The 14,644-nt window shown below is 42.8% G+C and overlaps 1 protein-coding gene across 1 annotated transcript in view; it reads right to left on the bottom strand.

Moving 5' to 3' along the window:
* Window positions 1-215: 215 nt before the first annotated feature.
* Window positions 216-14,644, bottom strand: part of SYNPR (synaptoporin) — a 146,610-nt gene continuing 132,181 nt past the window's right edge. Inside the window, exons 4-6 of the mRNA XM_081903221.1 lie at window positions 12,034-12,232; window positions 5,110-5,301; window positions 216-2,511 (exon numbers count right to left, since the gene is read on the bottom strand). Coding sequence (XP_081759347.1) covers window positions 2,233-2,511; window positions 5,110-5,301; window positions 12,034-12,232 — 670 coding nt within the window. The 3' untranslated portion in view covers window positions 216-2,232. The remainder of the gene's footprint in view (window positions 2,512-5,109; window positions 5,302-12,033; window positions 12,233-14,644) is intronic.

Raw genomic sequence — 14,644 nt, forward strand, 5'->3', positions numbered from 1 at the left:
TCAGGTTGAAGCCCAAGTTAGACAATAACTTGGCATGAAAATGGATGGTAAGAAGATGCATGTCCTATTTTATCCTCCCTCCCTCCCTCCCTCCCTCCCTCCCTCCCTCCCTCCCTCCCTCCCTCCCTCCCTCCCTCCCTCTCTCTCTCTCCCTCCCTCTCTCTCTCTCTCTCTCTCTGTGTGTTGCAGCACCACCACATGCCTTTAAACAAGCATTGTATGCAATAATCTTTATTTATGCGGGTCAAATAGATATATCACAATATTGAGTCACCCACTGAGCAGTCATACATTGGTTACAACAATCATATAAGTGACTATGCCGTTTTATGCTAAAATATGCTTTGAACATTTACAGCTCATACAATGATATCATAGACGGATACACTTCTATTTAGAAATGCAGATGTTCAGTTTTTACAGTGGCGTGTTCATCTGTAGGCTGCAAACTGAGTTTCGGGGGGGTTGCAGGGCAGCTGAAAGGGATGCTAAGATGACCCTAGCTTTGCTGCGCAGTATCCCATGTGTTTTAGGTTAGCGGTTAGCGACACTTTCTCACCAGGATGAGTCTCAATCAGCGAGACTGAGGCAAGGTAGCAACTGAGTACTTAACTCCCTCCTGACCTTACCAATTCCCTGCAGTACATATGTGTCTATGTGGAGACATGGAAATGCTCAACTCACACAGGAATAAGAGTAGAGCTCAGTCTTTCCCCTTGCAGTGTGAGAGAGGTTGCTGCTCTCAAATTTGGCTCCATTTAGCAGCACGGCTTGGGTTCTTTTGCTGCTTATTATGTGGAGTCCCGTCTATTGCTGGAGGAAAGAGAAAACAAAGCTTTCCATCTAGCAGCAGAAGTCTGGCTCTGTTGCCTTGCCATGGAGCTAAAGGGTTCTGCGGAAAAATGGCTGAGCAGAAACCATTCCCCCCCCCCCCTGGAAAATATTACGCACAATTTGAGATCAGCATGATCTCTAAATTACCTTTACCCCACTAAGGAAATGGCTCAGTGTTCTCGATTGCTGAGATCTTATGTGTTTGACACTCTCTTTCTACTTACGAATAGCACCAAATCCAGTATACATCATCATAACGACTGGACCGAACAGACGTTGAACAACTTTGAAACAGCTTAGAGAGAAAAACATTCTTCACCATCAATGGCCATAGAGGAAAAGTGTTTCGCAACAGCTCTGTTGCACTATCTGTCAATGTGGCGTTTGCCACCAGATAGTTTCACTTACTGATATCTGCACCTCTGTTATCCTAATTAAATAAATACCTTTGTAAACATGTAAACACAGTTACTTGGTCCTTATATTACACAGTTCACGTTCAAAGAGTCACAAAACATCAAAATATGGATTTAAAGAAGGAATACTGAGCTCGATTAAACAAACAAATTGGTCAGTTTACAGCATATTATTTCTGAATGCCCTTTTAAGGAAAACTGTTTTAGTTATATGCAGCATTCAAGATTTGGGTAAGCCGTTGATTCAACTCTGCAAAATATATAAAATAGGCATACGTACATACATACATACATACATTATCTAAAACATTATATCAAACAAACAAACCAATTAAAAAGTAGTAGTGGTGGTATTGAAAAAATCCCATATACACAGTTCATAACATTCTGTTGGCGTGAAAATGAAGCAGCCTCATGCACTAAGACACTCTGCAAATTTGCTAATCAGGACAAATGTCAAATAAATTTCTTATGTAGAAAAAACCCCAAAACCAAATATTGTAAACCAACAGTCATAGACAGGCAATGTTGAAAACTTAGGCGCTACAATGCATGCATTGTGATACGATCAGAAATAATGCAAAAACACACATTTTGCTGTTCACCAAAATGCAGAAGAAAATCTAAAGCTAATTCAGTTGTGTTCTTCATATCATATACTACAGACTCGAGGCTACAAAATGCTGCCACCATACACATACAAAACTACCGTAAGGTTATCTATACAGTACATACAACAATTATTTACCGCAATTCACCACCTCTGATGACTATAACCTCAATCATCTACTCACAAGGAGAAGATGCTTCATATATAAACAAAGTAAGAACCACAACCCACCTTCTTCGGATGGTACCCGTAGACCTTTGATTTAGATGAAATTCTGTCACATTTATCTAAAACTTGAGAAATCTGCTGCCTGCCACTGTGTGCTTTCCACACACAATGCTCAATGTAAGAGCTCTTGGAACTCTGTGTGTGCTAAATTTGATTAGCAAAGGAGGTGGGGCTGCTCTGTTGCTGCTGGCCAAATTCATCCACTTGGCCATAGCTGGTCTGCTGCCCGAAGCTGCTTCCCTGTTGGTTATAGCCACCAGTTGGCCCGTAGCTATCTTGATTGTAGCCACCTTGGTTAAAGCCGCCAGACTGCTTCTCCATGGTGTCTTGAGGGTGCCTCGTGCCTGAAGAATGCCAGCCAGTCTCCTTGAAAACAAACCAAATGTTTCCTGCCCAGAGAATAAAGTTCAAGAATCCGAAGACCTAAATGGGAAGTAAATCAAGACGTGGATATGAGACTATATTATGAAGCATCCTGTCTTTAATGGTTGAAGGAATGGATGACATTACAGAATTCATATACTGTAGACTCAGAAGGTCATAGCAATATTTTTGGCTGGCACGCTTATTTATGGTATGAAAAGGTGAAAGTTCATAAAGGATTTACAAGTCATATCATTAGGAAAAATTTGTATAGAGTATGGGATAAATGCAATAATTTATTAGAGGTAAAAACACCACTTTGGCTCTCACCATTGGAAGCTATAGCAGTAAAGAAAAAGAATATGCTAGAAGGGTTGACAACTTATAGAAATGTATTAAAACAAAAGGGAGGAGAGTATAAATTAAAAGAATTGAAGGAATTATCAGAGAAATTAACAACATGGATACAATATCATCATTTGAATGAAGTATTTAAGAAAGATAGGATACGAGGGTTTGAGGAACAAATATCACAACTGGAGAGAGACCTGTTGGAATGTAATGTAAAAGTGCTATCTAAAAATATTATTGGAATGGGAGACAAAGGATGAGCAAGTAAAATCCTCAATGATACATTGGGCAATAGATATTGGTCATAATATAGACATGGAAGCATGGGAACAATTGTGGAATATGGATATAAAATTTAAAGCATGTTACGGTCTAAGGGAAAATTATATGAAAATGATATATCGATGCTATCTAACACTTAGTAAATCGGCAGAAATGTATAAATCTAAATCAAATAAGTGTTGGAAATGTAAAGAGAAAGAAGGTTCTTTTTATCATGTGTGGCGGTCTTGTAGTAAGGTTAAAGCTTACTAGGAAAGATATATAATGAATTGAAAAGGATGTTTGAAATAACATTTGAAAAAAACCTACAAGCTTTTCTTTTGGGAATTATAGGGACAGAACTACCTAAACCATATAGAAACTTATTCACATATGCTACTATGGCGGCAAGAATGTTACTTGCCCCAAAATGGAAAGATGCAGAAGTCCCAGCAAAGGAAGAATGGATACAAAAACCTATGGACTACGCAGAAATGGTGAAACTTACCAGAAGAATAAGAAATCAAGATAAAAAACTTTTAATAAAGGAATGGAAATGGTTTATTGAATATTTACAGATAAATTGTAAACAGATAAGAACATTGGCAGGATTATTGTAATAACCTGCAGTTTTATAAGAGTACATATGTGAAGTACATGGACAAATGAGCAAATTAAGTTAATTTGGATATGCAGAAGATATTAGAAATAAATTTAAGGAACAGCATAAAGAAGGAGAAGGAAGTCAAGTTTTGAAATGTTAAAATGATTGTAAAATTAGTGAAATGTATAAATAATAATAAAAACATTTTAAACTACATGAATTTTCACCTATGGTTTTGCCACCAACCTGTGGCCCTCCTGACAGTGTTGGGCTCCAACTCCCGTCTACCTGGCCGATGGTCAAGGGTGATAGGAGCTGCAGTCCAGTGCCACCTGGGGGGGCATGTTCCTCCCCCCAGCTCTAGATTGATCTAAGCCCCCTTCGGATCTCTATGCATGAAGAATCAAGCAACAATGTGCAGGTCAAGCACCTTCAATGATACTGTGTGTTCTGGGTGCATTCCCTGGCCCATATGATTCTGGAGATGAGTATTTCCCAACAGGTGAGTAAGGTAGCCCCCTTTAGACGAACATCGACTATGGTGAGGAAGTTGCCTGCACATTCCTTGGCATCAATGGGATGGGGCTTGGTCAGCACATTCCCACTTGCCATTTTATGCGTTCGGACTAAAGAGGATTATTGATGCAGACAGATCACTCCAGCAATTAAGATCATGTTTGTTTTTCTTTCTACAAGCTCTTTGGTGTAGACCAAGGGCCAAGGGTGTCATCCCATTAAAGCAAATGAAAGATTGATCTAGCTGCTCCTAGTCTTTATAAACTGAGATCATAGGAGTAAACAGGAATCTACCAAAGGCTGCCTACAGCTTTCTTACAGTAAGAGGACTGCTGGTCCCTGATTCAAAGAAGACTCATGTACTTTGGCAGGAGGAATTACAAGTCTGTGGCCCCTGTTAATTATTGTGTGCATTATTGATCGCAAAGCTGTTAAAACCATTCTAAAAGTAAATCTTTTGCAAGGCAGATGACAACTCCCTTGGTGGAAGTAACAGTAACATTAGTAGTAGCAGTGGCAATCATCTATAAGCATAGGTAAGTAAGAACTCCCTTTTACTCCATATACTGCATAATCTAATTATCAAGTTATTTTGCATGCTTGTTCTCCAGGCTAATTTGATGAATGTATCTTGATTGTTAAGTGTGCCACGGCATCCAGTCTTTTAATCTTCAGGTAAGAAGTTTGTCATTTACTATAGTCTGTTGCTCAGATTATTATCCTTGCTCCCTCTCTTGTGTTTATGCTTCATAGAAGAGCCTGTGAATTAGGTGAAGTCATGATGAGCTGCGTGTTGGACGGTTTGGCAGGGAAATAGAAAACCCAAAACTCTTGTCTGATCTCATAGCTAAGGATCATCCATCTTCTTCCATGGATGCTCTCTGCCCCTCAGACTGTTTTTCAATAAGATAAAAGCAAATTCTTACCACTGAAGTGTTCAAACTAGACATAACAGGGCTGCGCACAGGCATGCACTTGTTTGACTGCTGCTTGCAAGCCGACATCAGTAAGAGCACTTCGCCGGGGTCTGTAGCAACTTTCACATCAGAGAGCCCTTTAGCCCAACCAGAGGAGCCCACGAGCCAGAGGAACGAAAACACCACCGTCACAATGAAGTCCTACGAAATGAAAAGAGAAAATTGAACAGTGCAGGTTCATGAGATGCCTGAATGGGGCAGAGGGGCATGGGGTACAGTCTTCTGCATTGTTTTGGTTTCAAAGTACTCCTGCATCAGTATCTCCTCACATGTAGGCAATCATTGCTCTCCAGTCGTCCCAACATCATGTGTCGTTGTTGCGTAATCAAAAGGGAGAGGGGCAAGGCAGCAAGAGCTCTGTGGGGTGCTAGTGCGGTGCAAACATGGTGGCGGGAGCATCAGATTGTCTCCACCACAACACCTGCAGTTCAGCAGTGATGTATAGCGTTGGGAAGGCAAGAGGGCAACACAGTCCCAACCATGCAGCCTTTCTGTGGCTATCATGGCGAGAAGCCATACCAACACATATGTAAGGAGTAGGTTTGGCGTTTGGCGTTTGGCATACATTGGAGAACCAACAGAAAACCAGCGCTCTCTGGGATGTGGAGGAAAACATCAATCCTTCTGTGTGCATTCAAACGGAAGGCAAACGTAAGAATTACAGGCCCGGAAATGACAAAGCCTCAGCAGGGCTTTGATGAGAGGTGACCGCAGTTCGGTTTCCCTCAGAGCTCGTTTTTTAAAGCTTAGGAGCTAATCACAAGCATTGAAACATTAAAGCGCTTTGTGGCAGGGTTTAAATGCTAGCCTGGAGGACTCCCACCAAGGCCTCCAATCAAAGGGAATGATTGCAGGCATTCGGCTATGTCAGCAACAGAGTAACGTAAGAAAGTGGGTCATAGATGTGTGGCTCAAATGTAAACTTACCGGGGGGGGGGAATGGTGGCTGGTGTCCATTGGGGCTGGTAGAGCATAAGACATTGGGGCCACTGGGGGCATTGCCCCATCAACATCTGTATGCCCTCAGCCAGCCTCCATCTATCTCATGCTTAGTTTCAATTTTGCTTGCTTTTGTACCTCTCAGCAGGAAGGAGGATTGGCTCTGCCTGTCATTGGCTCTGGTGCCACCTGCTGGTTGTCTCCCTGCCCCATTCCCTGTCAGTCCCAATGAGACAATGCAAGAGAGGGATGTCATTCTGAGTAGCACCCTGCTGTGGTGCATAACATGTAGTTTCACCATCTGGGAAGAAGTGAGTTCAGATCCTGGGCCACTTCCTATGCCTCACCTACCTCTCAGGGTTATTGTGGAGATAAAAAGGGAGACAAAGCAGCTACACCAACCAGAGTTCCTTTGAGAAAATGTGGCAGAGATGGGGGGTGGGGAGTGCAGATCAACGAAAAGGTTCCCTTTATACAGGCTACTGATTATCCAATTTGTCTCTCCCCTGAGACTGTATGGAAACACAACACTGATTTATGCAGCGTGTGATAGCCCATCTAATTATTTTCAGAAATCGCAGGCAATGAAAATGTCACCACTACATTACAACCTTGGTACGGTTTATTACAATGGTTTATTTTCTGCTTGTGGTTAGTTCAGGCTTTATGGACTAGAAAGACATTACCGAAAAGAGCAGAGGAGTCAGTGCATTAAGATTCTGTCACAACCTCTGCTAATCAAGATTATCTGCCCTGAAAATAATGGAGCCCTAATAGTGTCAGGGAACTCAGATAGGGGGCCATCCGTCTTAGATTAGGTGCAGCCCATGACTTGGGAATGTCTTTTACATGCCAAGCGGAACCCATGCAAGGGAATGCTGCCTGCTGAATGCTGAAATATGCTTTCGACGACACCGCCCTGTTAAAATTAAGTACGCAGGGAATGGTCCCATACAGCTTGCTTCTATGGAGTTTGTACATACTCAGTTCCTCTTTTTAAAGCATGGGGTTTGCTATGGGCAATCCTACATGTCAAGTAGGTGCTTCCTGAGATTAATTTTAGAACTTCTCTGTAAGTGTGTCTGTGTGCCTATTCCATGATGTCTTTCCATGGGAGCTAATTGGTAGACAATCCTCCTTAAGTCTTCTAAATGGGGCAAATTAAGACTCCCCTCTCTCCATAAAGAATGAGGTAATTTTAATCAGGAACGCTGATCTTGATTCTTGCTGGCCTAAACAGAGGATATAGAGGGTAGAGGTGAGGGTGAAGAAACCAGCCTACGGAACAAAAGTCAAATTCACATGCCTATTGTTCTGCTCGTTTTTGCCTAGGACTTTGTCCCTCACTGGCATGCGGCCCCTGAGAGGTTTCCCAGAAAGAAATGTGGCCCTTAGGCTGGAAAGGGTTTTCTATCCCTGGTGTAAGCAGAGGCCATTTTTCTGAGGTGGATTTTTGGAAAACCGCAACGACTTGCCACCATGAAAAATGCCTTTCCCAGTCACTGGGACTGTGGCTACAGTGGACAGCAACTTAATCACAAACTTTGTCTATGAGGCAAAGTTTAGTATACACAAGATGGTGGCACGGCCAGCTGTTTACTGTATGACTATGATTTTACATAAGGCTCCTTCGTCCCCAATTTCACTGTTACCTTGTTCTTCATAGTTTGCAACTGGAAGATAGGTAGGCATTTTTAACGTCCCTTGCTAAGGAAAGTCTGTCAGTCACAACTCCCTGGGCATGTTTGTTTAGAAGTCAATGCCCAGCTGAAGAGACAGAAAGGACTCTGCACATGGTCAGTGAAACGGCAAACATTTTTTTTACCTTTCAATTTATGTATGTGGAAGGAGGCATGTGCTCCTATCAAACCATTGAGCCTTTCAGGAACACTTGGGATACTTTCATTTAAAAAGAAAAGAATGTGCTGATGACCAAGATTCACAGCGAGGACCCTGTTTACTCAGAAGTAAGGCCACACATTCCCAAGCAAACAAGGTTCTGCTGGGGTAGGTCTCAGTTTCACAAATTTGGCTGTGGCTGTGCAACACACTATAAACATAAAGCACATTTAGAATGTATGGCTTCCCCCAAGGCATCCTGGAAACTACAGTTGCTAAGGGTGCTGGGAACAGTGGCTCTGTGGGGTGTTAAGTCCAGTTCTCAGGCTTATGGGAAGGGGGGGAATTATCTGCTTTAAATGTATGGTGTGTACACGAGGCCCTGTTTTTCTCCAGCTCTGTCTAGTAACTGGCAGTGCTTGAATGCTTCTGACACATGAAATCCACTACAACCGCATTCTTCATAGGTGGTGGTCATCCAGCCTCTGCTTAGAAACTCTAATCATGGAGAGTCCACCATTTCCCAAGGTAGTTTGTCCCCTTGTCTGACAGCTCATGCCATCAGGTATGATGTTTAATGTTTCAGCTAATGATCAGAAAAATCCCCTTTTCTGTAACTGGAACCTGTGGGCACGGATCCTACCCTCTGGCGCATCAGAAAGCACATTTGCTCCATCATCTGTGTGTGACAACCCTTCGCCTATTTGCAGCCTTCAGCTGAAAATGCCCCATTGATCTCGGTGGATCTCAGTTCTTCTGGGAAACTGAGACATCTGCAGGTTTAAAGGAGGCACAAAATCCTCATTAACATCAAATATTTATTGCATGCCAACAGCATCCTGGGAAACAATATATATATTTCTGCTGGATTATTTAAAGAAAATGAAATTTTTCATTAGGGGGAAAAAAAGACCGAATCCTGCTCCTATTATTATTATTATTATTATTATTATTATTATTATTAAAACTACCACTTGGCTGGAAAGGAATAATCAATATACAATGAAAATAAAGGTTGTTTTAAATTCTCAGCGGAAGAAAAAGGCGTTTAACTTTTCATGAATAATTGATACAATGTAATCATTAGTATTGCTTTCAAAGCTTCACTTTTTTTTTAATTAATGAAATGTTGCAGAAGAGTTTTGTTACTTCGGGGAAATTTTTAATGTTGTAAAGCCTCTGCGTTGATACTGTATTCTATATTAAAGCAGTCTCAAATCACATTTCAGGACTGTTTGTTTTATATTGGGTATAGCTTATCTAATTAATATTCCAGCAGCTCTGCGGATTTTCGCATTGGAATTAACTAAGGCGGTGCTGCCAGACATCCTGCCAGCTCCTTCTTCAGTCATTCGTGGGGTGGATGGAGAAAAGAGGTTCTAATTTTAGCCTTCTGGCAAGCGAGGGGTGGGATCCAGGAGGAACCAGAGTCAGACCAAAAGTAGAGTGCATCTGGAAGATTTGTTCCAGTCCCAGCAAACAGGCAATGGAACTGTACAGACTCCACATTAACAGACAGGAAAGATAAAAAGAATATATAACTGAAATATAAGTTAGTGCTATATAAAATGAAAAGTACAATATGAGATGGGGATAATGATTTACTGAGTAAAAAAGGGGGAAAGAAAATGTGAAATAATTGGCAATTACAGAAACAATAGATGGGACATGGCAGTAAAATGGGAATATAAAGATTGATGTAATCTGCAAATAACAACAACAATAGTAGTAGTAGTAGTAGTAGTAGTAAATAATAATCATTAAAAGGGATCCAGATAAACAATGCCAAACTGTATGTTGCATCATTCTAGACCGAGATAGGGAACCACATGCCAGTAGTGGGTTGCACCAGAGGCAGAATTGGACAAAGCAATACAGAAGAATAAGAAGAGTTTGGATTTTATATCCCGCCTTTCACTCCCCTTCAGGAGTCTCAAAGTGGCTAACATTCTTCTTTCCCTTCCTCCCCCACAACAGACACTCTGTGAGGTGAGTGGGGCTGAGAGACTTCAGAGAAGTGTGACTGGCCCAAGGTCACCCAGCAGCTGCATGTGGAGGAGAGGAGACGCGAACCCGGTTCCCCAGATTACGAGACTACCGCTCTTAACCACTACACCACCATACAGTGGTACCTCGAGTTACATACGCTTCAGGTTACATACGCTTCAGGTTACATACGCTTCAGGTTACAGACTCCGCTAACCCAGAAATAATACCTCGGGTTAAGTACCTTTGCTTCAGGATGAGAACAGAAATCGCGTGGCGGCAGCACGGCAGCAGTGGGAGGCCCCATTAGAAGAAGAAGAGTTTGGATTTGATATCCCGCCTTTCACTCTCAAAGTGGCTAACATTCTCCTTTCCCTTCCTCCCCCACAACAAACACTCTGTGAGGTGAGTGGGGCTGAGAGACTTCAGAGAAGTGTGACTGGCCCAAGGTCACCCAGCGGCTGCATGTGGAGGAGCGGGGAAGCGAACCCGGTTCCCCAGATTACGAGACTATCGCTTTTACCACTACACCACCATACAGTGGTCCCTCGAGTTACATACGCTTCAGGTTACATACGCTTCAGGTTACAGACTCCGCTAACCCAGAAATAGTACCTCGGGTTAAGAACTTTGCTTCAGGGCGCGGTGCTGTGAGCCAACTGCTCTTTCTGTGGAGTGAAGCCGCACAGCTGTTGCCGGAGAGCGCTGACCTTTTTCCTGTGACAATTCGGCTGACAATCAACTACCCGTGAGTAGGTCAAGTTTAAGACCGGGGACTTAAGGAAAAAAAAGGTTTAATTCGGCACTGAAGCGGGAAGGCGTTAACAGGAAGTCCGCCTTCCGTTTTCTGTATATAGATAAAAGCAAAGACTCTTTAAGCTAAAACCTGGAGAGTTGTGTCTAAAAGGACTTAAATCCTATCATCAGACAAAAAAATTCCTCCCCTGAATTGCAGGAAAGGGGAGGGAAGAGGAGAAATTATTTTTTTGCCTGCAAAAAAAAAAAAAAAAAGAAAGTAAAGAGAGTAAAGACCACCACTTAACCCCTGGGAACAGACTGCCAGGATCAATAAGAGACGCACTGTTTACAGACAATGTTACTTTTTGACAAGTGAGATACTTTTATTCTGAAGGGCTTCTCTGGACTTGAAACTGTTGCCTATTGTGTTGATGGGGGACTTTGGAAAACTGTAAAGGACATTATATTGTTTTCATTGACTGTTACTGTGTCCCCCTAGAGGAATACTGAAATTGTGCTCTGGCGGTGCGGCAGCAGCAGGAGGCCCCATTAGCTAAAGTGGCGCTTCAGGTTAAGAACACTTTCAGGTTAAGAACGGACCTCCGGAACAAATTAAGTACTTAACCCGAGGTACCACTGTAAAAGCAAGCTTGTTTCGACACACATCCTCCTCTACTCTCCATCCAGAGATGGCAAAAGCACTGAGTCCCAGGACCCATTCAGCCACTCAGAGGGTGCAAAGCAGGGTTAGTGAGTGATGTGGCCCAAAGCACAGCCCCAGACCAGGTCTAATGGACCCCTGGGTTCGTCATCTCTGAGGTTCTTCATCTCTGTCTAAGAACTTTCATCTGTGCAAACTAGTTCAACTGTTGCTGAATTCCAAGTCGTAAGGTGGTTTGAGCAAAAGGTTAAAGGGGTGGGGGAAGAAAATCACATCTCCCTATCCAAGCAGGGGTCCTGTGTGCTTAGGTGAAAGATTAGGAAGGTTGATCTAGAATCCAGAAGGGTCTGGATGGAAAATTAGTGCTGATAAAAAAACCCATAGAGGTAAAGGTTTGAAAATGAAAAGGGTGAAGTTTATGCAAAGCAGTAAATGAAAATAGAAGAAGAATATAATATTGTACACAGCAGGGATTATATGCTGAAGAGCATATATTGTGGTCCTGACTGATAGCGTCCCATCCACCCATCCATTCATCTCCTCTGCAGTCTTCATTGCTGTGTTCAGCAATGATGTCAGACGACTGAATATTTCATTCAAACAATACTACACCAGAACTCAGACTGACCCAACAGAGGGTATTCAAAGCGAGAGGCTAAACAAATGAATCAATAAATAGGAACAAAGCTGTCCGTGAAACAAGCACTTACAATCAAAGGGCCCCTGTTGTTTTCACGGTATTTGTTCTGGAAGAAAATGTAAACCACCGTTGCTGCCAAGGAGTAGAGGAAGGCAAAGACTGCAATAGTGACGAAGAATTCCGCGGAAGAAGAGAAGTCGCCTATTAGCGAGAGTTTCTCCCGTCGTTTGCCTTCGCAGGTGGGAACATCAAAATTCACCTGGTACAACCTAAAATCCAGAATGAGAGGACAGTGAGTTGGATTAGTTTTTATTTTAAAAAATAGTTTGGCTGCCTGTGGGTGACAGTTATATGATCATCTCTATATAACTGCCCCTTTCTAGAATTCAGTGGGTCAATTCCTGTGTCTTAAGCTAATACTTTTTTTTAACGAATGACCAATTAGAAACTTAGAGATAGCAGCCATTTAGCCACTTCCAGTTCCACACTGCCACAGAACCACAGGCCACTTCAAAGCTTGCAAGGCGACACAACTTGTGACTTTCTGAGTTACATTGAACCCACCAGCCACTGTTTGCCAGGAGCTAATATATACTGTACTCCATTTTTCCTGCCCTTGGAACTGCCAAATCTGGAAGGCTATCAAGTATCTTGTAGGCCACTGAACATGACTGCCAGGCTGCACTTGGCTTAGTGGGGCACATGCTGAGTAATCTGAAGTAAAGGTAAAGGGACCCCTGACCATTAGGTCCAGTCGTGCCCGACTCTGGGGTTGCAGCGCTCATCTCGCTTTATTGGCTAATGGAACTGGTGTACAGCTTCCAGGTCATGTGGCCAGCATGACTAAGCCGCTTCTGGTGAACCAGAGCAGCGCACGGAAACGCTGTTTACCTTCCCGCCGGAGCGGTACCTATTTATCTACTTGCACTTTGACGTGCTTTCGAACTGCTAGGTTGGCAGGAGCAGGGACCGAGCAACCAGAGCTCACCCTGTCGCGGGGATTCGAACCGCCGACCTTCTGATCGGCAAGTCCTAGGCTCTGTGGTTTAACCCACAGCGCCACCAGCGTCCCTTAATCTGAAGTAGGAAAGCACTATTTGATTCCATCATTTATGTAATTCCGTTACCAATTCTTGTCGCCTATAAAGAAGAGAGGAGCAGAAGCACAAGGAAGCCTTCTACTGCAGCAAAAACTCAGTGATGCTGCTGCTTAGAAATCTGTCCTGGAGAGCTCTGAACTTCTGGTGGATCGCCATAAGTTGCTTTGTGTTTCTAGTCCTTATAGAAGTCTTTTGTTTTTGGATTGCATAAAGAATGTATATTTAGTCAGTTTCCTCATCAAAGTGGATCCCATAGTTTCCACGAATAGTATATATTTGTATGTACCATACTTTTCCATGTATAAGACTAGGTGTTTTTTACTTAAAAATTATGTGAAAAACTGTGGGTCGGCTTATACACGGGGCAATCTCCCTATTTTCTTAAATTGGAGTCCCTAAAAATAAGGGCTTATACATGGGGGCGTCTTATGAAAAATGTGATGTTTGGCATTCGTCCTTTATCAGCTGACGTATTTTGTTTCAATACATTATAAAACCAGCTAGATGGCATGTAGTCTGTGCTTTGAGGTGCTGAAACATGCTTGACACCTTTTTTGTTTTTTAATATTAAAAGTTTGCCTCTCCACGTTGTGCTAGCGTACTGTCAGGTTTTGGGAAAGCGGCTCCCTCCCTTCCTTTGGCCATGGATAAGCAGAAGAAAGCAAAAATAGTCTCTTACCATTTAAAGAGATTTTAATGATCACAGCGAAAGAACAAAGAGTCCATTCTTGGAGCAAAGGTGCTCCCAATTAAGGTTTACACCCACTCCCCCCCCCAAGTCACCCTCGTCACTTCCTCGCCTTGAAAACTGATCTGGCAACCACTATGCCTTCTGTGCAGATATCTTATCTAATTTCAGTGACCTTGGACTGATTGGCTGGACACTTTCCAGTGAACTGGAGTCTATTAACTCTCTCTCTCCTGATTCTTCTTCTCCTAGCTGTTCACCACCCAGTTCTTCCCAACTTTTGTCTTCTGAACTATGTCCCTCTGCGAACCACTGTTCCAAATCTATACTGTCCCACTGCTCCAGGGAAGATTCAGGATCCTGATCAGGAGCAGGGGGAGGGGGAGGCTTCCACCAATCCTCATCTGTGCAGCCCCTGTGCAACACAGCCCCTGACACGTACAGCCACACAACAACAAGAGCTGCTTCTCTCTTTGCACACATCTCCCCTCACCCACACGGCCCTACAGGCCATGTGGACAAAACCATTTGGGCAGAAGAAAGAACTTAGAAGTGTGATAAGGATGCTTCTAAACAAACCCAGAGCTTTCTGACTGGTCTTTAAGGTTTTCCATCTCAATTATGCAAATACTATTCATCAGGGTTTATTGTCTTCTTGTGGAGGAGGAATTCTCTCTTCGCATCTGCCTTTGCAATTTCGCAAAACATGGAGACAAAGGCTTTCCCCCGCTAAAGCTAACCAAGTTTACTGGGGGTGTTTGAAACAGAAGATTGACTAGGGCACAGAACAACAAACACAGTAGATGGCAAGCAGCAATGCATAAACAAGTTGCTTCTTATGTATGGTAAATATAGAGGACGCTCCAAACAGAAGAACTTAAATCCCATGGACT

Source organism: Podarcis melisellensis, assembly GCF_964234715.1.
Source record: "Podarcis melisellensis genome assembly, chromosome: 2".
NCBI classification, from domain to species: Eukaryota; Metazoa; Chordata; class Lepidosauria; order Squamata; family Lacertidae; genus Podarcis; species Podarcis melisellensis.